At 44.6% G+C, this 24,927-nt stretch overlaps 1 protein-coding gene across 1 annotated transcript in view; it reads left to right on the top strand.

The window, feature by feature from the left end:
* Positions 1 to 553: 553 nt before the first annotated feature.
* The window catches only part of LOC311247357 (neuroplastin-like), a 63,104-nt gene continuing 38,730 nt past the window's right edge, over positions 554 to 24,927 (top strand). Inside the window, exon 1 of the mRNA XM_084337729.1 lies at positions 554 to 974. Within this exon, the coding sequence (XP_084193855.1) occupies positions 893 to 974 (82 nt within the window). The 5' untranslated portion in view covers positions 554 to 892. The remainder of the gene's footprint in view (positions 975 to 24,927) is intronic.

Below are 24,927 nucleotides of genomic sequence, written 5' to 3'. Positions count from 1 at the left end.
ATAAAAATAATAATAATAATAATAATAATAATAATAATAATAATAATAATAATAATAATAATAATAATAATAATAATAATAATAATAATAACTAATATACACTATATGCGCACATGACATGTGGCTCATAGCCAAGCGGGCGCACGCGCATACTACACCTCCCTCAGCAATGCATGTTAATATTCGTATTATTGATAATAATAATAGTTCGTAGTCAGAACTAATACGAATATTAACATGCATTGCGGAGGGAGGTGTAGTATGCGCGTGCGCCCGCTTGGGCTATGAGCCACATGTCATGTGCGCATATAGTGTACATTCGTCATAATATAAATATCATTACTAGCTCATCAGTGAGATTTGACAATCACAGCCTGAGCCTATCATCTCTTCGGTGTGAAACAGGCGGACGGGGCCAACAGATGTATGTTTAAGTCGGTTGACTTGCCCCCCTTCCATCTTTCACGCACTTTTCATTTTAATCACCATGACTATTGTGGTGTCACTGCGCAGCGGTCTGCGCACCTTTGATTCCCCAGAACTGCACCGCGGACGCGCTCCGTGACACCCGACCTCTCTCTCTCCTCCGCACAGTCCGAGGAAGGAGGCTTCACCGCCTATGGCCCCATACGATCGGCATCCCTGAGCCACTGGCCGTGCGTGTTCTTGACCATTCATCGCTTCCTGTCAAGGTTATTTTTTTGCCCAGGGGATTTAATTTTTTTTTTAAATGTCTATTTTATCCTCGGCTGCCAGGTTCAAAATAACTCAACGCAATCATCTGATAATAATGTCCAGCCCATCTGTATAATAATCTGCGATCAACAGACTATCTCCTCCGGTCCTCCCACCTCCGTGCTGCTCCTAAGAGCCCTGGTCCTCGAACCCCAAGATGCGCTCCGACGCACTGATGCTGGCGGTGGGTTTCCTTTTTGGAAACTTGATGCTGCAACACATCTCGGCTCAGATTAACGGTAAGAATTAAAGCAGGAGCATCCGCATGACTGTACAGAACATCGAAGTTAGGAACAGTGGGTGTCTAAAGACGCAGTAGCCTAGGTGAACACGTTTTCTATACAGTCCATCCTCAGATGGATCATGGACTGTTAGGACAACAGTTTTGCCCACCAATAGGCTATTCCAGCATCCGATAGAGCAAGAGTTAACTTACCAAATCACTGTTTACATAACTGGTCACTGGTATGTCGCGTATAGGATACTATATTTCATTCACTTACAACGTAACCTACCACGACTACCAGTAAACGTAGTAGTACAAATAAAATGCTGCAGGTTGTGTTTTTCACATCAAACATTTTTGTGTATTTCCACTACCTTCGAGAACTCCATAGCTCTACTCAAGGAGACTGGGCTACATGTTCGGCAGGACTGGATTTAAACTGCATTGCCGTGATCTTATACCCCCTCCTATCTCTCTGGTATAATAAGGACATTATTGGGGGTTGTGGGCATTTAGAGATGCCGCAGCATCCCAAGTAATGATGTGCCCACTGCCAGGCACAGACTATTCCGGGGGAAATGAGGGGGAGTGGAATTCGGATAGAAAATTCGGCATAACACCTGTCCACAGGCCTGCATAGACTATATAACATGTTCGCTCATAAATAAATAAAGAGCAACCCCCAAATGGGTATAGCAGGCCTACGTCTATAAAATGATTGTAAACGCAGGTTTTGCAAGTGCAATCTTATATAATTAGACTACAGTCACCTACAGTGTTGTAGTGCTATTTTTGGAAGTGGGGTATTATTGCACTGCACTGTCTGTGACGTAGACAGTGAGCAAAAAAGTAGGGGCGCACAGGTCCTTCAGCGGATAACCTGCAGTAAGGGGGATTTCACCTTCAATTTACAGCTAAAACTACAACCGGAAGTCGTCATATCCGGAAAAGAGGTTATTACGGTTTTCAAAGTAAAGGTTCATTTGACTTAATATTTAATTCAAAGTCAATGGATCACCGCTTTATTTAATCAGCAAAAAGCGTGTTAAAATTAAGTAAATAGCCGAATCATACTTCATAATTCAGAATAAGCCTAGCTAATGACAACCAGCAGATGGAATAATAGCCAAGGAACATAGGATTTATGCCATGTCTTTGAGCAGTTGTGGCAAACCAAGGTAATTCTTTTTTATAATAAGACTAACGAGAGATGTAAATTACTTTTAATTTGAAATTGAGAATGTGAAACTGCCAATTGTATTTATTTATGTATTATTATTATCTTTTTACATCTGGGTCAGAATCAGTAAATTGTTGTCAATTCATGTTTTACACAAGTGGTTTGTAATGGCAAAAGGATAATACTTGCAATAGGTGACAATATGTAGCCTACAGAGCAGGATTTGAGTATGTGTTTCGTTGTTTTACAAGCTATCTCATAATGGTAAACTTAAGAACCATTTATTTTCCTAGAAATATACTTCCATATTTTGTGATTTCTTGTTCCCATTCTCAATGGAGTGGGTCATTTTATATGTCTGTGCATGAGAATCATCTTTGTACAGCTATTTCTTGGTTTTCAGGTATGCTATTTAACGCTAATAAATCAGACTGGTGTTGCGCTGAGCGTTATTGCAGGAAACACCAAAGAGATGATCATTCAACTGAATTAAGGTTTATTTCCATGCAATTATGTGAAGTAGTAAAACTGTCACTCTGCAAGACACATTTTTCCAGTGCGGTTCTATATCATACTGGCTTCCGCTCAGCGTCATTCTGCATATATCTCGCTTCAGCGTATATACACTGAATAATTTCAAAATGTACCAATTACATACCAACATCCGTCTGACCACACCCCCATCTGCTGCCTATATAAGCAGGGGTGGGGCCACACACTCATCTCCTTCTCAAATTTCACCACAAAGAAGTGCCTGTATACCACCACTTGAATTAGGAAAGGAAGAGAGGAAAACAGAAGACAAGGAGATACGTTGACATTATATCTTTATTTTCTCTCACTATTTTCGAGAAAATACGGCGATATTGTCTTCGTCACTGGAGTGTCTGGAAGATGATGATCATTCTGACCTCCACCGGCTTTTTCGTATTAGGGGCTCGCGCCGCTGATATACTCCCCAACTGCGGTCCTCCTTGCTGCGGCTGGATGGGTTTGGCCCTCCGGTCATACAGCTGGACTGTGGGAGGCACCGGCTGTTGTGAGAAACTGGGTTGCTTCCGTGTTGGGTGAGTACTGTTTTGCTTGCGAGCGCTAGTTGTCTGTTAACGCTATGGGGGTTAGCTGACAATTTTACGAAAGCCGACCCCGGACTGGGGTCCTCTGCTCAGCTTCTTAAGCGGCGGACGGAGGATCTTGGTCTGACGCCCATGATGGTCAACCTAGTGGGCCGCGACCGAGACCTGGTTTGAACCCGGGATTCTCTGGACGAGCGGATGCTTCTCTGTCCCGTGCAGGCCCCATCTTTCACATGAATGTGGAAGTACACCCTAACGAGGAAATGTGGGCATGGATCTTCGTTATCGGAAGATCCATGCTCAAGTCGGCTGCAGCCCGGATGGGAATTGTGCCGGCTCCGCTGTATGTCTGGTAAATCACCGTTGAAAACTGTGTTTGACATTTCTTTTTCTCTTCCCTCTTAGGATGGGGAGGGACTTGGACAGCGGCCTGTCTGAAGTGTGGCTTGTTATGTCGTTGTGTACAGTTCAGGTGATAGCTGCTTAGCTTGCGTGCTAGTTGTGGCCTACCTGTTAGCCAGTCAGCTGTTAGCTGCGGCGCTAGCCCGTTGCGTTCACTAAGGCTAGGAAACGTTAGCTTGCTGCTATCAGTCGAGAGCGGCTGTTAGCTTAATGCTACACTGTGGAACGTTACTGTGACTATAACATGCCTTAAACACTCTGACTACGACGTCATCTTTGACAGAGGATGTTAGTCGACCCTACACCCGGGTGCCAGTGCCAGCGAGGACTTCGTCAACATGGAGAGCGGCGGCTGGGTGGCATAGCGGACATACCCTCGTCACCAACGCAGGAGATGCTGGGTTCGACTCGGTGTCCCGTTGACCAGTTTTGCAGTCCTCTCGGCCTGCGCTCAGGGTGAAGGTAGGAGTCCTGACCGGACTTTAAACACTTCTTCTTTTCTTCCCTTCTAAATGTTTTGTAATAACGATGTTTCCAAAACATGTGTTGCTGCAATACATTGAGGATACGATGCGTGTTGTGTGTGAATTGTCTTGTCACTGGTATAGCTTCTCTCTCCATAGTAAATCGGTGTTGTTTTTTACATGTGTAAAAATTAGCTGGTTAGTTGTGATGAGAACATGTGTGTTCATGTAACAAATTGTAACATTGTAACGTGGGTGAACTCACAACTAAGAGGGTTAGTTAACCTGTGAAGCTATGCTTAGTGACATGTGATTGAGGAATGAATCTTTTCTCAGCCTGTGATGACAATGAACAGCATGTTCACATATTAACAGGGGTACCTGTTCAACTTGGTCATATCAAGGGTAAGATAGGAGGGGTGACCCCCCGGTTCCCTGGGGCTTCCCCCCCTCCTCTCAGACATGTTTGTTTACAATATATTGTGTCACTGTGTTTGTGGGGATACGATGTAACCCTGAAAAATTGGGCGTGTGCACTGCGGAAATTCCCCCGCCATAGAGTACGTCACTGAGCGCGTCTCTATTGGTAAGACTTCCATGAGTTGTTCAGGTTCCATGTTATGGATCTGTTTCAGGGAGTTGTCAGAGCTCCTCCTCACGAACCTCCTCCTCAGAGAGAAGTGCTTTCTGTGAGTTCGGACTCTCCTTCCCAGTGAGGGAGCCTCCTCAGAGTTTCAGAGCCTCCTCCTCAGATTGTCAAGATGAGTAGAACTTCAAAAAAGGAGTTCTGCTCTATTGTATGTGTATTCGATTCAATTCGATTATTGAGTGTGTATTGGTTCAGTGCCTCCTCCTCGGAGAACCCTAACCCAAGTGTTACATAGCTCAATGTTGCAATGTTTCTTTTCAATCTATACAGCTCGCGTGGGAAGTCTCTCTGGGGATTCCCGTCTCCTCCCTGTGGCGAGGGTGGCGGGATGTAAAAATGGAAAAAAAATTACCCTCAGCTGCGTCACGTGGGATTCATGTCAGTCTGTGTTTCTTTCTTTTTTGAATAAAAAGAGGGAAGAACATGAAGCACGATGGCTCCTTGTCGTTCTCCCAGGCGACTTGGAGGAACAATGTCTGGTGTCTTGTTAGACTATCCATTGATGTGTTTGGGTCTCGACGCGTACATAGTGCTGGCTCTGGGTGTTTCTGATAGGAGTCACGCATGAGGCTGGTGCGCCTTGGTTGCTCGTTATTAAAACAGCGTTTTTATAGGGCAACTGGGATGGAGTTGTCTCTTCCGAGCGCCAGTTTATTAGGTTTGTCTCGACGTATTCTCGTTCATATCTGGGGGATGTTAACGGAATAGATCAGAACATAGGTAGAGGGGTCTCACGCCCTTGGGGTGGGCCACTGAGCGCGGTACGAATGGGACCGTCTGGGTGGCGCCCTCTTTTCATGTTTTAGATCGACACGCATACCTACCCCCTCTCCTGGAGTGGGGACGTCGGCGTGGTTAGGGCACGGGACTGGTTCTGGTCACGCTGGTCCAGGTCAGTTAACCCGTTGTCCACCAGGGACGCAGATCTGCTGTTCTGGTACCCTGAGGGACTTGTGCTTTTTTCAGGGGAAAAGATGCCGGGTCGGCCCGGGTGTCACAGGGTTGGGCGTTATGGAAACCCTTTGTTGGGTACATGTTGTACCTGGCATTATCATGAAGGGGCTGGTTCTCCATTCTTTTCGCTCCTCTCTTACGCATGGCGAAGAGGGGGCTGTTGGGGTGGTCTTATGGACCTCCTCTGGCATCCCTGTGTGCTTCCCGGGCCGCCGGGCCCGGTCCGAAGTTGTGTTTCGTCGACCGTAGGCCTGGAATAACCCTTTTTGAAAACTGAAACACTTGTACTGCGGTATAGCCAGTGTATACCCGCAGGTGTGTTTTGGAGTTTTTTCTTGAGGGGTTATAGGAACAACCACCGCATGTGGTACCAAGAGGGTGGTTGATTCCCTGGTGTGTTGGAGCAGAGTCAACTCCCGGGTTACCCGGTTGAGTGTGCCCCTGCACGTTCATAACATTTACATTTACATTTTACATTTACATTTAGTCATTTAGCTGACGCTTTTATCCAAAGCGACTTACAAGTTCTGTACGACAAGCCATCAGGAAGGGCACAACTCTATCAGCTGAGTAACAATGTTCATCAAAGTGTTGAGTGCTACAGTGTAGGTTAGTTTATTAGGACAAGTGCATGACAGTATGGTTAGTTAGGGTTAGATATATTTTTTTTTTATTATAATTTTTTTTTTATTCAGATAATGGTTGAAGAAGTGCGTCTTTAGTCGACGGCGAAAGATTGGACGTGTTTCGGCTGTCCTAACTGGGGTGGGTAGTTCATTCCACCATTGTGGGGCAAGGATTGAGAATAGGCGACTTCTCTTTGATGACCCTCCCGGAGCTTGGATAGGAGTAGGTCTGAGGCGGCCAGAAGATGCAGAGCATAGGGGTCTTGAGGGTGTGTAGTTAGAGACCATTGACCGGAGGTAGGCGGGAGCAGTTCCCTTTGCCGCACGGTATGCTAGGTCGAGGGCCTTGAAGCGGATTCGTGCAGCAATGGGGAGCCAGTGCAGGTCCCTAAGAAGTGGGGTGACATGGGCCGACTTCGGTAGGTTTGAGATCAGGCGGGCCGCTGCGTTCTGAATGAGTTGAAGAGGCTTAGTGGCAGTGGCCGGGAGGCCAGCGAGCAGTGCGTTGCAGTAGTCGAGGCGGGAGATGACTGTTGATTGGACGAGGAGTTGGGTGGCTTCTTTTGTCAGGAAGGGGCGGATCCTTCTGACGTTGCTCAGGAGGAATCGGCAGGTTCTGGTTGTCGCTGCGATGTGAGCAGAGAAGTTCAACTGGTCGTCTGCCAATCGTGTCAGCCTTCTCTGCCTCAACCCCTCTGGGTGGGGGTTTTTGGTGGAGGCTTTGTCATGGTGCGCAACAATGCCAGCATACGCCCCTTCCGCCGGGGTGCTGTTTTCAGTTGACCCTTTTGGTGCCTGTCTCGTCCGCAGTGCTCCAGGCTCGGGTCTAAAGCCTGCTGCCTGGTTTAAGGGATCGACCCCTCTGGGGTCGTCTCCCCGGTGCGCTGCCTGCTTCCGCTATGGTTAGCCTTTTGAGTGCTTCAAGTTACGGCCATGCTGAATGCCTGTGTCAGGGTCAGGCGGCGTACTAGTGGGGGGAAGGGCCCGCTCTTGGAGGGGCCCTGTCCGAATACGCTGGCGATGTGGGGGGCGGTGTCACTAAGTGACCGCCTGGTGAGGTCTTGATGATTGGCGTCATTGACGTCTCCGGGCCCCCTTTTTCCAGGGGATCCAGTCCCTTCAGTGGGTCTGGGTCTTCTTTCGCGCTCCGCTGCTACGGCCTTGCCACAGGGTTGAGTTTGCTCTTGACCCCGTGATTTTGGGGGCAGTAACGAGGGTTGTTCCTTCCGTTCGTTCCCTGGTGGCATGCGGGTTGTGCGTGTGCGTAGTCGTGGGGTCAAGCCACGGTTTGCTCACCCTGTGCGTTGAGTTGCTCGAGTTTCTCTTCGCACGGTCGGAATCCGTCTCCCTCCCGTCCTCCAATAGGGAGGGTATCCTCCATTAGGGAGGGTCGGGGGGCTCGGTCCTCTCCGGTCTGATGGTTGTGGGGGGCCTCAGCGGGGTACATTTGTCGAGCTTCTGGCTCCCGCTCAGCTCCTGTTATGCAGAATGACGCTGAGCGGAAGCCAGTATGATATAGAACGTAAGGTTATGTATATAACCAAGTTCTATGAATACTGGTGACGCTCAGCGTCAGGACGCCGCTGCGGCCCTTGATTTTTCATTGTGGTGAAATTTTTTGGGAAGCAGATGAGTGTGTGGCCCCACCCCTGCTTATATAGGCAGCAGATGAGGGTGTGGTCAGACGGATGTTGGTATGTAAAGGTACATTTTGAAATTATTCAGTGTATATACACTGAAGCGAGATATATGCAGAATGATGCTGAGCGTCACCAGTATTCATAGAACTTGGTTATATACATAACCTTACGTTAAGCAGAGGCACCTGCTAGACAGGACTAGCCTGCTCTGGACTGTTGAACTATTGTCACCATAAGCACATAGGATAAAGGCTTGCCCAGAGCAGCCACTCTGAAATAATTTTAAAACCCTGTTACAATTGCAATAACTAGAATTCACACATTTGAGTGGCAAGAATGGTTCTACAGACCACATTTCTGGCAATCCAGGTTTCTAGGCCTATTGTTCAATCTCCAACGGTTGCAAATTCAACCCTGCTTCACTCCAAACATGGCTGGCATATAATCAATTACTTCCACAAATAGTCTAATTTAATTTCAGTGAATTCAGTGAGTAATGGACTCATTTCACCATGTCATTGTGAGCAGTTGCAGGCTATCTTTTCTCTGATACAGTATGTCCCTGCTCAACTTCTAGTGAATCATGTCACCCAGAGGGGGGCACACACATCAGCAAGCATGCTCTGTAAAAGGAAAAGGCTCTTTGAGAATCTTTAGGGGTTCTTTGAGTTGATAGAGGAACCTTTTTTAGGTTCCTTGAGGAACCTTGCTGGTTCGAACTTGGCATTATTACACTCCTGACAATCACTGGTAATTCAATATTACTGAAACTGAGCCAGTAGATCAGGTGTTATTAGATCAAGTGTTCACCACATGTCCCCTTGACAGCAACATGACTGCAGATATAATATATATTATATAATATATATAATAGACCTCAAGTGTCTAAAACGTTCCTTATTCCCCAGCATATGGCAAAAATTAACAGTGTTTTCCCGTGTACCAGTAATGTTGTCCCTTATATTGCATTTGGGGTGAGAGGTAATCTGGGGTGAAGTATCATTTTACAGGAGGATTATACAGTATGTTTAGCTAACTATACTAATTTAAGAGCCACATCACTAACAATAAATGGCCGGATGTTGCAATTTCTTTACCCCCCCCCCCACACTACGAGAATACACTGGAGCTGCTAACGTCAGGTGACCTAAGTTGCAATGCTAAGCTAGTTTTGGTTCCCTTTTTTTAAACTGACGTTTTGAAAGTCTAAATCCCCTGCCTTCCTATCAGAGATAGAAGACCTTGCTCAAGGTAAAGAGCGAATCACAGACGATGCTAGTTTAACACAATTAATTAATACAGTAATTGTCCCATGCCAAAGGAGCTGCCCGCCCTTATTTGGGCAGAAAGATTACGACACGTGTGAGAGGTCTATTGTCACAAGTGGATTCATAATGTTCACTGTAACATGAGTGACACTGATCCGTCATGGGTATAGCTCCTGAATAACTTGTGCAATAGTAATGAAACATACTCTCATAAAGCATGCAGTTACAACAGGTACAGTTACAACATTAGAATGATACATTTTCTCAAAGCACCATACAATCTTTGGAAAACTTTGCCAGAGCATCTGGAAAAACCCACGCATTGTGACCAGTTGACCGTTAGTGTGGCCGCATTCAGCAGTGATCAGGTTACCTAAAGCAGTTTTGGGATCCTCGGAGAACAAAGTGACTTCAAGGTTGTTCTGAAGTTTATTGAGTTCACACAGGGATTTATATTCAGTACATGAACAGGAAAAGGAGAAAGCACAGACACACCAGTGACCAGTGTTTCTGTTGATGCTGACCCCAGAGCAGAATAACAAATGCAGAAGCAACTTGTGGTCTAGTTCAGTGGTTCCCAAAGTCGGGGTCGCGACCCAAAGGTGGGCCGCGAGCAGCCACGGGAGGGCCGCGAGATGATTAAAAGAAAAAAAAAATCAATTTTTTTTTTTTTTTTTTTGTCAGGACACTGAACTCAGAAGCAGGCCAGGACAGTGTTTCTAATTGTATTCTAAAATTATATTCTATTGTATTCTAAAATGTGACTATATGGTTTTATATTAACTTAATAAATAAACCAAAATCGAAAAATCTACTTATTTCAACGAACATTTCAAACTAAATAACAGATTATGCACATAAAACGCAGAAAACAACCGAAGCAACAATAGTATTTTTAATGAGGCTATTATTATTATCATTATTATTTTGCAACAAGTTAGCCCTCTCATAAATAGCACATATAAATGAATAACTAACTTGAACTAACTTAATAGGATTGAAGTGATATTTGGCTTAAAAAATCGGTCGCCTGGCAAAAAAAATTATAAAAAAAAGCCTGACGATGTGCATTGGGCCGCGGCTCTCTGACGCCTTATTTTCTGGGTCCCGGCCTGAAAAGTTTGGGAACCCCTGGTCTAGTTAACTGCCACACAGCTACCGGTAAATGAAATGTACATTGCTGTAAGAACAGCAAGGCTCTGAAATAGGTCACACAGTATCAGTCAAGTAGCTTACTACTGGGAGGAGGATGAGGAAGAAGCCGGATGCTATCTTGGAGAACTCCTCCCATCCCCTCTATGAGGAGCTAGCTAAGATGAGGAGCACGTTCAGCCATAAACCCATCCCTCCCCCGACACACCACTAATCGTCTCAGTCAGTCCTTTGTGCCAGTAGCCATCAGGCTCCACAACCGTGGATAAGGATTGACTTGGATAACGGCTGGAGAACTTGAGGACTGTTAGAACTGTTTGACTCTTAATTACTGAACCCTGCACAGACTCACACATCACTTGATAATTTATTAGCACATTAGATCTTATTTGTATACGCACATTTATATTTATTGATAATCCACTTAATCGGTTTATTCATCATACCAGGGTAGACTAAGACTATATTGCACATTGTACGGAGTAGACTTAGGTTAGCTTAGCTATATATATTTGTACATGGGGTTGACTTAGGATAATCTGTATATTATACCAGGGGGGGGCTGTACATACATGCATTGTGTTATTGTTGATAGAGTCAGGGGTGTTTACATTTTAAATGTTTATTTTTCATATATTTTAATGACAGACATTCTCTGCTCATTGTATGCCAGTCTATGACTATAGAGAGTATATCACCTGTCCAGCAGAGTAGACCCTTTATTTTTATTTCATATTTTATCTTGTTTCTTCTATGTACAATCTACTGCACCTTTCATATAGTTATTCTTATACCTTTATTTCTATGACCCTGTCTGTACCTCCCCTCCCCCTCCCATGTGCTGCTATGACCCCTGAATTTCCCCATGGGGATTAATACAGATACATTTTCAACAAGGTATAGGCCTATAGGCTGTATCATATGACTATATATACACGTTGAAGGCCCTATTCTTATTTCATATGTCAACAAAAAGGTGCATCAACAAGCCAAAACATTGAACAAGGGATATATTTTAATCCTCAAATCAACCTAGACTGACTGTGGTGGCTTTTACATACTATGGATAATAGCCATATCCCGATTAAACTCTAAGCCAGGATAAGGTGTTGATAGCCAATATGGCCATATACATAAGTAAAATATTGCCTGTATTTTTTTTATTGTAGCACATACACGACCTTCAGGAGAAACATTACTACCCGTTCCCAGCTTTTGAAGGTTAGACTATTTTAGAACACAGAACCTGTGCAACGTCATATTTTAAGAGGTGAGATGGTCCTCACTAAAAACACAGAAATGGACAACTTACAACCTTCAGTCATAGGGGAGCGAGTATTAGTTTGATTTGATTTTATTAGGGATCCCCATTAGCTGGTGCGATAGCAACCAACTAGTCTTCCTGGGGTCCACACACAAAAAAACATACAAAAACAATCACTATTGCAAAAACAAAATTATTAAAAGTCAGTACACACCAATGCATAATGAAACTACTGTAACAATTAAGATAGCTAAAATTACATTAGTGTAAAACAAAAACAAAAAAAATAACTTTACAGTGTTAAAAAAAGTGGAAATACCTAAATCAGCAATGTAACAAAGAAGTCTAACTTGTAACTTGACTTCACCTCCCACTTCTGTCATTCATCATGTGTGTATGACAGGGCATGCTTTGATCTTGGCATCTGGAAAATCAAATGCCAAAATAAGCCCCTCTATTGTTGGATAAAGCTCAAGCAAAAGCATTCCAAACCCTTGCATTGCTCTCAGTGTCAGCGCCCACTCCCCAGGCCCCAGTGCACACAGAGAGGGAGGCTCTGCTGAGCATCCCATGGGGAGACAGACTGGTGCCACCGTGTCACTCCATGTGTCTGTGACACGAAAAGAAAGAGAGAGAGAGAGAGATAGATATATGTAATTTACAGACGGTACTAGATATGGTAGGTGCCAGTGGTACTGTTGATTGCCAGTTTGCTTAGATTAATCAGTTCCCTTCATTTTAAGCTTAAATATGGTTTTCTTATAGTCTTATAGCAAGAACAAGTGGGCTATATTGTAGTAATGGCATAGTATTGTAAAGGTTATCTGCTGATTCTATCTGGTCACACATGCATTTCATGAAGTCATTTAGTTTATCTCTCACAGTTCAGATCAAGGGTGACCGGATGCCAGGCTTCTTCCTACGCTAGCCTATATTTTCTCAGTAATATTGCTGATTTGGCAATGACGTGGAGAGAATTGTAATTACAAAGTGCATGAGATATAATCACTGCATGTGTGAAGTGGAGGGAATTGGAGCCATTATCTCCTTCCTGCTCAGGGAGAACGTAGATGTGGCCCAATTCAGCAACATATTGGGAGGACTGTAAATAGCATCGGTCCATTCTGCCTCAAGTTTCTATTTATACCACAGACACAGAGCACAGAGGACTATGGCTTTGAGGTCCTTTTGTGAAAGTGAATCCATTAACTCTTAATGGATGGCATCCTTATGCACAGCTGCACAGCCTCTCTGAAGATTCACTACATGGTTGTGAACTATTTAAGCTCTATAGGGCCGTGGTCTTTATGCATAAGAAATATAGAGGGGGGTGGGGGGTTGACCTGAAGAACTGTGTGCCAAGCATAATTTACCATGAACTATGCATCCTCCTTCTGTTAAGAACATTCTTTCACATCATATTATTGTGGCCTATCTGACGTTGTGCAAACCAGACTTACAGTGCATGACCTTTGATTTGATTTGGCCCATATAGGTAAGAGACAGACTCACATTAATATGCAACGTTCACTTGGAAATGATTCACAATTGCCCTTCATTATTTTTCTTGTGCAGCTCAACTCGGACAGTCCCGTGGACCCACCATAGACCACAGTAAATATAGGCATATAGCATTGGTAAAAACCTATTGTACATTTTTAGATACAATTCAGCTACAGATAGACCTACATAGACCTGCACGATGCAATAGAATATAATAGAATAGAAATCCTTTAATAATCCAGAGGGAAATTCGGCACTACAGATCGCTCACATTGAACAACAATAAACATTTGGGTAGTCAATAGGACTAAAATAGGAATAAGAATATAATAATATAAAAAATAAGAATAAAATAGAATAAAGAATAAAATACGGTCCGGGATATACGTTCTGGTATGTATATACATTCTAAAATCTTAAATATACAACTATACATATACAATACAACTATCCAGCCAAATTAAATATACAACTATCCAGCCAAAATATGGTGTCACTGTTCATGCTCTTGGTAAAGGATACATTTGTGAGACCAGAAAAAGATGCCGTAGGAGTCAAGCCAGCTCTTCAACTGAGTCACGCTGACCCACTGTGAAACATGATGCATACTGCTGCCCTGATGGGAACAGCATCGCACAGCCACAAATATAGTGCAACCGTATCTGCTGATACTGCCACAAGGTGATACACTGAGCATAATGGGAAAAAAGGATTAATTGCAGGTGATATGTGATAATACGTGCCGTGGTAATATTTTTGACTACTTTGATTCTGGTGGGAGCAAAAAATAATGACATGTTGGGAATGACATTTAAAATGTGGCATCTGAACGCTGCTATTTTTGCACAGTGAGCTCGGTCTCCCCAGGTGCGTCAGGCTAGATCACTAAATATTATTTTCAAAAGTAAGCTAAGAACGTACCTCTTCACCATAGCCTTTTAACACTTTAATCGCCGGGGTTAAATTCATAATTTACCATCCCTCGCCAGCCCTATTTAACATGGAGAAGTTCCCCTTCTTTGCAGGGCTATAACTTTTTAAATTCTATTGCTAAATTGCCATTATTATGGCCCATTCAATGTCCTATATGTATTGTTCAGGGTGTAGCAACGTTAAACTTTTTCATTCACATATTCATACTAAAATATGGTCTAAAGTATGTTTTTATCGTTTTCTGCAGCTTTCTTCAGAACGTGATTTATAGCCCTAAATGCATTATATTGATGATCAAATACAGTTTGGTAGGAATCTGTGCGAGATAAAAAATGTCAACTGGACGTGGTTCTAGAAGTTTCTACGCATCATCTGATGATGACCGGATGGGCGGGGCATCGTTTATAATTCCGTGGGCAGCGTTAGATGATTCATCCAGAGTGGGTCATATGTTCATCAGATCAGTTAGTATAGAAGACGTTAGAAAATAACGCCGAATCTTACCGTGGCTTCCTCGCGCCGCTGGCAGATGAGCGTGGAACAGAATTTTTTCTATTATGGGATGGAGAAATGCCCGATCCATTTCCAGGTTGTATAATAGTATATACGTCCAAATCATGTTGTTTTTTCGAGTTATTTGCACCGATCGATGTTCACTGTATCAAGACGGAGTCTCTCTAACGATAGCGAGTGGCCGGACCACATAATGAGCACTACCGGTTCAAAGGTTAATTTCCGGTTGGCGATCTGCTAGAGAGTTGAGAGGAGATCAGCAGTGTGTCTCAGGGCTCCGGAAAGGAAATATGACAGATTTTTGAAATATTGACATCAAAGACGAGTTACGGCGTCTTCGGCAGAATGAGCATGGCTAGGAAAGACGAGTTCCGGCGTCTTCGGCGATTAAAGTGTTAATACACTCTGCTGCTTGGACTCATTGCATCCGGAGTAGACTGTGATTTAGATGAGAACTATTTTATTGCACTGCACTATTGCACAATTTTACCGTCTATCTTATGCTAATTTGTGTTTATATTAGTGTTGTCAATAGATACAATTTTTTTTACTAATTAATCTCACAACTTTCTGTAATTAATCTAGATTAATCTAGATTAAAAATAGATTTTTTTTTATTTAAGACCGAAGCTTGTAACAGATATTTACTTGAATAAAATCATGGAATTAATGTAAAATCAACACAAAGAAAGTATATTTAGATTCAAAGACTATTTTAATAGCTTTCTTTGAATAGTTTCTCGCCTGTGAAATACAAATGTTCAACAAAACCATCAACATTGACTCAGCTATAGACCTCTTTCTTATATCCGCGGCGCTAACAGAAATAAAAACAACCCAGGCCAATGTTAAAGTGCAGATTGGCTTAGAGGACGATAATGTCTTGTATGAACTTATAAATCATATTAACAACAAAAATGTGTTCCATCTTCATGTCAGATGATTTTCAAAAAGGTGCATGAGTCGATGCAAAAAAAGAACAAGCAAATATAATGCTGAAAGTTCAGAACGTTGAAGATTTTGCACTCCATAGATTAATCTAGATTAATTAATTTTAATGCTTTAAATAATTTAAATTAATCTCCAAAGTTAAAGCATTAACTTTGACAGCCCTAGTTTATATTAATGCAGTGCTCTTATTCGGTCTACTTTATATTCATTCTATGTCTGCACATTATGCATTGCTTTTATTTTGTCAGAAATCTGATAATAGTCTTTTATAGATTTCAATGTCAGAAATCTATCATAATCAATTAGATTAAAACTGCACAATTTCCAATACAAGTGGGGCCTCAGACCCTGGAGGTGGGTGGGACCTGTGCAGGAACCCCTCTTGGGGTTGGACATTTTAACACAGAAATATATTATAATCTTTTTTTTTCTTTTTATATATAGATTTGAATTACATCAATCTATTACAATATTTTTTTTATATAGATTTGAATTACATAAATCTATTACAATCTTTTTTAATTAAAATGTTTACATTTAAAATGGTTATTTTTCATAGATTTTAATGACAGAAATCCTCTGCTAATTGTCAGTCTATAACTATGCCAATTATATGCACATTTTGCCTACTGTATGTCTATTTTGTGTCTAAATCACTGCTGTGAAGCACCTTGGGCTGCAATTCTTGTATGAAAGGTGCTACACAAATACAGTTTATTATTATTATTATTATTATTATTATTATTATTATTATTATTATTATTATTATTATTATTATTATTATTATTATTATTATCTCCACCTCTGAGACTGTTAAAACAGGGAGCTTGGTTTTCATTGGATAGTTATACTGTACCTCCTTTCTGCAATCTGAGTGACAGCCCCCCCGAGTACTCAGTTAGGTGATGCGGCTTGGCTAGCCCCCACACAGCTGAGACTCAGCTCCGCTGCCAAGACGCTACAACTCAATGAGATTAAACAAGAAATATATGATGTGTTAAACCAGGAAAACTATAACCGCCCACTCATTAACGTGTTAAGAGCAGCCCTAGATGAGTCATCTTTAAACCCACATCAGTGAATCAATTACAACTGCTTTGGTCTGCCCGTTTGGCTCAGGCCAGGTGTACCAGCTGATTGGCGCATATTGTGCCTGCGACATTATCTTGTCTACATCTTGCATCATAAAGCCGTGCCATTGAGGAGACTCAGGTCCTTCAATGTTTGCAATAGACTGCTGCAGTCATTCTACCATTCTGTAGTGACCAGCGTCCTCTTCTATGCTGGGGGGGCTACATCAACTCGACGGACACCAACAAACTGAACAAGCTGGTGAGGAAGGCTAGCTCTGTGGTGGGAGTCGAGCTGGTCAGACTAGAGGTGATGGTAGAGAGGGGGATGAGAAGGAAGCTGGCTGCTATCCTGGAGAATCCCTTGACGAGCTAGTCAAGATGAAAAGCACGTTCAGTCACAGACTCATACCCCCCCCCCCCCCCCCCCCCCCCGACACTCAACTAACCACATCGGCCAGTCCTTCATACCAGCGGCCATCAGGCTCCACAACAGTGGGCAGGGACTGCTGCTAGACATCCAACTACAACTACTAGGAACCTAAAAAGGACAATAACACTACCTTATGCATACTGCACCTTATGAATACTGTATATTTCAGTTAGTTAGTTAGTTAGTTAATTATATTGACTTGTTATATTGTTTACAATGCTTGTTTTTACTACCATGCATTATGCCGAAATGTCCCCAAGGGGATCAATAGAGGAATATCTCATCTTATCTTAATGACAACATAATATCATTGCTGTCATACATCATATCATGTGCAAAGTCACAAAGTATTTGTCAAAACAGCGTGAGGGAGCAATGCCTGCACGCATAGGTGCACAACACACATACAGTAAACACAAAGACATCAGCATGTAAGCAGTTCATCTGCCCCAGGGGGACTCCAGCTCCTGTGTATCTGTTTATGTTGTGGGCGTGGGGGCGACGAGCCAGGTTGTAGGCACTGTCCTTTGTAGGCAGTCGGCTGACTCACTCTCAGGCTGTATGGTGATGTTCATGTGTTGTTAGACCTCAGGGAATGTCTCCTCCCTAACCTCACTTGTTTCTATCAAAGCGGTTTTCTTTATTTGTCGTCCACCTTGGTAGACCTTGAAATACAACCTGCTATGTTCCTGTGTATTCAGGATCTTGGAATAATGTTAGTTGAGATTAAGGTAGTGCTGGTATTTATTCTCCCTGGGTTCCATAGTACACAATGCAGTCCTGTGAGACCGTCTGTGTCCCCATTACTTTGAAATGGCTTTGTCTGGTATGTCTCTCAATGTGCAGATGAAAGCTTGGTCCAGTCCTTAGATGTGTGTGCAGGTCCTCTAGGAGGCAGCAGCTTTAACAAGAGTATGTGTCCAGGCTCAGATTCTCCCTCTGGGATTCTGGGGTGAGCTTGATGGGCCCAGATGTTTCCAAAGAAAGACTAATTACGCTGCACATCACTGTGCTTCAGGCAAGGAGACAAGTCTAGTGAACACCTATAACAATCTCCTAACAGATCTCCTGGCAGAAGCACTGTATTTTATTGGCTGAATTCTGTCCACAGTGAGAGAAAGAATCGTCCAATCATCTGATGTATTTTGAGTTGGCTAGGAGTTTCTTCCTGTTGTTGCTCAATGGTTGCCAGGGTACAAACCCCACCCTTGTATTGTTTTGTATGTGGAATGCCTTGCATAGCCTGCTTGAGTCCATAGACCAGAACACACTGGGTGTAGCTGTGTAAACACACAGCTCCTAACAGGAAGGAATTGAATAACTACTGTACACCCTGACTTGTGAGAATTGCTTGAACTAAAAATGGAAAATGATCATGTAACTTCTTGGCGACTGACTCAGGAAAACAAACTGATGTTGCTCAGCTAGATAAGCTTTCAATAAAAGTGCTATGCTGAGACTGTAATAGAGCTCATTGTGCAGGCAGCACTGACCGTTGTAGTCACTTAGTATCCTTTCCTCTTCAGCAGCGTACCTGCTCAATGTGCTGATGATACATTACTCAACAGGTTAGGCAGGTCTGGGAGGGTGTGGAAGATGTACAGTAGTTAGACACGGACACACACTCCCAAGCACCCAAGAAACCACAGGCTATTTTCATGCCTGTGTCCACACCTCAGCCGAATCCAGGGCAGGAGTGTGGGGAGTGGTCTTTCACTGTGATTGATTTGAGGACATGTGGTTTACAGCCAATAGGCTACACAGGCTGCAGAGCGCTGCGGTCCAGGTGATTTGTCATTAGATGAAGTTCATTAAGGCTGGTAGTGTATTGTAGGGCAGACTGCTGGTGTGGAACAGTGGCATGAATCAGGCATGAATGAGATAGCTAACACACAGCACTGAACACTCAGGACCAGATTCACTATGAGGAGCAGTACTGGGCAAACCGTGAGGCTGTGAGAGAATGCGCTGTGGTTGCAGTATGCGCTCATTCCGTGTCTAGCCTAATTCACAAAGGCGATCAGCGCGGGGAACCTCTCTGTGGTCGCATTGCGCATGAAGCAAGTTTATAAAAGCGCACTAGTTGGTCGTGGGAGTTCTGCTTGCGACTATCACAGTAGACACTTTCTATGTAGACAAAGATGAAAGGTGATGAGTAGCTACCAGCTACTTGCAAAATCTGAGGTGTTTTCAGGGAGAAAGACTGTTCCTTATTGAGATTAATAATTTCCAGCTGGATTCTGCTCAAGCAGATTTCCAAATTGATAGGCTATTAGGGTTGTTACGAGTAGCCTATACAACTGATCAGAGACGCTGCCTTAGTAAGTCACGGTTGGCTATATGTGATACACAATGATCTATGGTAGGCTTAAATAAAGGCATTGGCCTATAGTGATATAATGATGTTAATTTCAAGATAAACATCTAATATTATACACAACAATAAAAAAAAACGGTTGTCTTCATTCATGAACTGGTCCGACGTATAGCCTACTTCATTATTAATTTATCATAATGGCTGCCGGTCACTCATACATCACCATTGCAACATAAAACAAAAGGATTGATGATACATTGCATGGCAGAGACAGAGAAATGTTAGACAAAACTGGCCACAACTAATTGTGTGAGCTTTAGTGAATTCAGTGGAATCGGCTATGTAATGAACCACAAGTATAATATCTCTGCCTGCTTTTTGTGCGATCGTCCCTCAAATGCAAGAAAAAACTATAATAAGAGCTCACATAGGCATCAATACACACAATTGTGCATAGGCAGATTAAAAAAATTAAAAACAGACCATAGGCAAAAAACACTGTATTGGGGGATCCAAAGGCTAGAGAATAAAGGTGTGTTTTGAGTCTGGACTTAAAGGAATCAACAGAGGGGGCAGATCTGACAAAGAGGGGGGTGTTGTTCCACAGTCTAGGGGCTGCAACTGCAAAGGTACGGCCTCTGAGCTTAAATAAAAAACCTGGTGGTGGAGTAGGGGGTTATGAGGTCTGCGATGTCCATTTAGGGCTTTAAAAACAAACAGGAGAACCTTGAAATCAATTCTATACTGTACCGGTAGCCTCTTCTGTGTACCTGTCAGGAGTCTGGCTGCAGCATTTCTTTTTATTGCAAAACTGTTTCCACGCTATGGCAGTTCTATATCATACTAGCTTCCGCTCAGCGTCATCTGCACTAACCTCACTTCCTGCATATGCACTGAATAAAAACTCACAATGTACCTTTACATACCAACATTCATCTGGCCACACCCCTATCCGCTACCTTCATAAGCAGGTGTGTGGCCCCACACTCGCCTCCTTCTTCACTTTCACCACAAGAAAGTGCCTGTATACCAATCACTTGACAAGGGTATTAAGCTGAAGAAAGTTGAGTTACGTGTTTTCTTGCTTTTTTCTTTCTCTCATACTTTTACAAAGAAAAAAGCGAAGTCATAATGTTTACCTCGGAGGGTCGCGCTAGCAACGTTACCCTTCACCAGTGGTTCTTCATTTCCTCCTCTGCCGTACGTCTTGGAGCGGGGTTGACGCCACTGTCGTGGACAGCATCCGCGCCCGGTAGGCGTCCGGTAGGTAGTTTGCCTCTCCAAGGAGCTGGTGCACCAGCGCCGTCTCCTGTGAGATGGCCTGGTTCCTGCTCTGGTTCCTTTGCCGCCGGAGAGTCGTCCGCTGTTGGGCGGCCGGCTCCTCTGGTGGCGGAGGATTTGAGACGCAAACTTTTTGCGTCTGCTCACTCCCGTCGTAAGATGGTGGCTTGTAGACGCGAACGGCCTGGTTTTGGGGAGTTGCTGGAGCCGGATGAGGATGCGTCTGCTTCTCCGTGGCCGATGGAAACTGAGGACTACATGGTAGAGGCAGACGGGTTCTTGTTTGACGCCCCGGTGGAGACATATCCGCCTCCCGTCCAGGTTACACTGGCGGGGGGTGATAGGTCTCCTTGGGGTCCCTCGTACGCTGATGTTGGGTTAGAACCTCCGACTAAGCAGCGGGATGCCCTGCTATCAGCCACATCGGAATGTGGCTCTGCAACCAGTAGTCTGCCGCATGTGAGGGACGTGAGCTCGGTGGGGGAAAGTATGCAGGGGGAACTGCATGCTTTGTTCCCCGAGCTCATGGCGGCGGCGGCAGTTGCAAACGGCGTGCCGCAGCCACTGCCTGTTCCTGTCCCTGATGATCTCATAGGTCATCTATGGCAACGTCGTCCTGTGAGAGAGACGGGCGTTGTCTGCCCATTTTTCCCCTCGATGGAGGCCTATGTCCGTCAGGGACAGGTGGTCTCCCACATCACGGGCCTCACCCCCGCCTACGTGCGAGTCACGAGGGTGGTGGGTTTGGTAGAAGGTATGAAGGAGGGGGTGCCTCTGCTTGATAGGCCGATGGCAGCTCTCCTTTGTCCTGAGGTGGTGTGGGAGCCGTTACGGAAGCCGGTTCCCCACGGGAAATCGGCGAGGCGGTTGGCTTACTGGAGTGACCAGTCATTCATCTCCGCGACTCAATCTCTGGCTGCCACGTCTAACATCGCACAGCTGGCGAGATTCATGTCCGGGATAATGACGGGCGGTGCGGAGCTGACCGAAGTGCAACGTGATCAGCTCGCCCAGGCCGCAGGAGCCGCTGGGAAAGTACGCGCCCTGGCCACTCTAGCCCAGCGCCACCTTTGGCTGGAGCAGGCGCGTGTGCCGGAGAGGAAGAGGACTCCACTTCTGATGGCACCCCTCTCCGATGCTGGGCTCTTCGGGTCGGCGTTGCAGCTGATGACCTCAACCTGCAGGGAAATGCAGGAGGAGCGTTCCGTGCTCCAGCCTCATTTCCCCCCGCCCGTTGTCGCCGGTGGAGTCAGACGGAAGGCTCGTCGTCGAGGTTCCGCCGCCGAAGCCGCCGCTGCTACCACTGCCACTGCTGGCCCTTCAGTGAAGAAGGCCAGGAGGAGAGAGGGCGCCTCGGCCACTGCAGCCGGCCCATCCACGCTCGGAGGTGACGGTAGGGAGCCTCCAGTCCTTTACCGTCCCTCCGGGGCTCCCCGGGGTGGCAAATCCCGAGCGGCTTGTGGCAGGCATCGCTAGTGACTTTTTCCCTCTGTTGGTCCCCATGTTCCCTTCCCGGCCCACCATATGATTTTGTTAAATAAAAGGTCCCTCCTAGGAGGGACTGTTTTTGTTACAAACTGTGTGTTTATTCACTGCATATGATGGGGATACGATGTGTGAACCTTTCGCTAGTGTAGGTTTGATAGGAGGGCTAGACTTATAGTCTTGTTGGTCGCTACATTTTCATGTTATAGAGCTTAAGCAAGGCCTGCAGCTTACACTCGGTTGAAAAAGGTTTTTTCTGCCTCGACCTGAAGATTAGGTCTTCACATAAAGGTAGAGGTTAGTTCTCTGTTGCTTAAACAGTGATATTGAGCCGCAACACTGTTGTGTTGGTCTGCAGTAATGCTCGTGTGTGTAAAGGTACCACGGTTTCAGGCCGCTCTCTCTCTCTATCAAATCTTCTGTGTCTTGCAACATAAACACGGGTGTCGGGTTCACATTATATAAAACTTTGGCCTTGTTATAAACCCTGTTCACAGACTTGTCTGTGGCTAGCATGCATTGAGTTAGCTTTGCGCTGTTCATTAGCATACTGGCTACTTAAGGTATCATATGGCTATTTGTTGTTGTCGTATTCGAGGGTTGGGCTTGCAAGGGGGTACCGGATAAACCCAGACCAGGCTGCAGAAACAAATTAGTGGGGGGGCATAAAATGTTCTCGGGGGGGCACAATGGTTTTTCAACACAGGTTCCCTTTTATACGTTTCAGCTTGGACAATGGCACTGTGGCTTGCTTTGCGCTGCCCACGGTGCTGAACTAAACAGCAGAGAGGCAATTGAAAAATCTAATTTCTTAAGAACATTCACTTATACAAAAACAGACTGAACGGATATATATAACAGACCTGCTGGGGCAGCGGACTGAGAGCAGGGGACACAAACAGGCTGGATAAGATGGTCAGGAAGGCCAGTAGCGTGGTTGGGGTGGAGCTGGACTCTAGCGAGGGTGGCGGAGAGGAGGAACCTTGCTAAGCTCCAGGCCATCAGGGAAAACCCCTCCCACCCACTATACACAGACTTGGCTGACAGGAGGAGCATGTTATAGGCTCACACTACCTAAATGCAGCACTGAACGGCACAGGAAGTCCTTCATTCTGACAGCCATCAGACTATACAATGCATCACTGTGCCTCACTGCATCACTGAGCACAGAGTGACAGTTACCATCTTCCTGGATTCTTACTTTTTAAACAGCACTGTGCAATATTACACCTACTGTAGACTTCAGTATATTTTTACTGTATTTATTTACTGTATCTTTTATTCTATTTTTATTCTATTTCATTTTATTCTATTCTTAGGCCATTTGTTTTGTTATTCTTATTCGTGACTTGTTCTGTCTAAATGTTTAATGTTGAGCGATTTGCAGTGTAAAATTTTCCCTCAGGATAATACATTTCTATTCTATTCTATTCTATATCTTTGAAAAGTCTCCATTTATTCAACACTTCTGAATTCACTGATAAACTGTACTGAACTGACAAAAACAAGGTGCATAAAAAAGCAAACAAAATTCCTCCACAGGCTACTCACCATCATTAGTAGAGCGGCAAGCAGCGTTTGGGGACAGAGTGAAATCTTCTTAAAACACTGCCCCTCTCCACTCATTCCTGAAGTTTTTTGTTAAGTCCTTCTCAAATGCCAACTGAATTAAATTGCATCGATGAAGCATACTAAGGCGATGTTCTGTAAAGACGTTATTGGGGGTAGAAAATGAATTCTCACAGAGTGCCGTGCTAGCTTCAGTAGTGTTGTTGACATCAGTGCCCACTAGGGCTGTCCCCGACTAAGGATTTGGATAGTCGACTTTGATTGAAAAAAAATAAAAAAAAAATTGACCAGGGTGGGCACAGCTGACTCAGTTGGCGGGCCAGGCCCCCTAATGCCCGCCCATGGCGCCGGGTCTGGATAAATTCCTCCTTCCCTCTTCTGATTGGTCGTTTTTTTTTACCCTCTTTTTCATTCGGTCCGGCCAAGCTGTTAGGCAGCTTGCCACGGGGGGGGGGGTTTCCCTGACTCCGCACCTATCACGGGCAGTTGAGTCATGGGTTTCCCCCCGTCATAGAATACGTCACTGGGCACGTTTCTATTGGACGACGGCTTCCGTGAGTTTTTTCAGACCCATGTGTGGTTCTGTCATTGTCAAGTTGTCGGGGCAGAGCGTAGGAACTTGGTGTTCTGCTACGCTCGATATACGTGTAACTTGAGTCTGTTGGTCACATGGCTCAATGTTACCGTGACTTTTCAATTCATGGCTCACGTGGGAAGTCTCTCTGAGGATTCCCGTCTCCTCCCTGTGGTGAGGGTGGCGGGATGTAAAAATGAAAAAAAAATTTACCCTCAGCCGCGTCACGTGGGATTCATGTCGGTCTGTGTTTCTTTCTTTTTTAATAAAAAGAGGAAAGAACTTGAAGCACGACGGCTCCTTGTCGTTCTCCCAGGCGACTTGGAGGAACAATGTCTGGTGTCTTGTTAGACTATCCATTGATGTGTTTGGGTCTCGACGCGTACATAGTGCTGGCTCGGGGTGTTTCTGATAAGAATCACGCATGAGGCTGGTACGCCTTGGTTGCTCGTTATTAAAACAGCGTTTTTATAGGGCAACTGGGACGAATTCTCGTTCATATCTGGGGGATGTTAACGGAATAGATCAAAACATAGGTAGAGGGGTCTCACGCCCTTGGGGTGGGCCACTGAGCGCGGTACGAATGGGACCGTCTGGGTGGCGCCCTCTTTTCATGTTTTAGATCGACACGCGTACCTACCCCCTCTCTTGGAGTGGGGATG

The sequence above is a fragment of the Notolepis coatsorum genome, assembly GCF_963971535.1.
Source record: "Notolepis coatsorum genome assembly, chromosome: 20".
NCBI lineage: Eukaryota > Metazoa > Chordata > Actinopteri > Aulopiformes > Paralepididae > Notolepis > Notolepis coatsorum.
The sequence above is the reverse complement of the archived record's forward strand: the minus strand, read 5'-3'. Positions and strand labels throughout refer to the sequence as shown.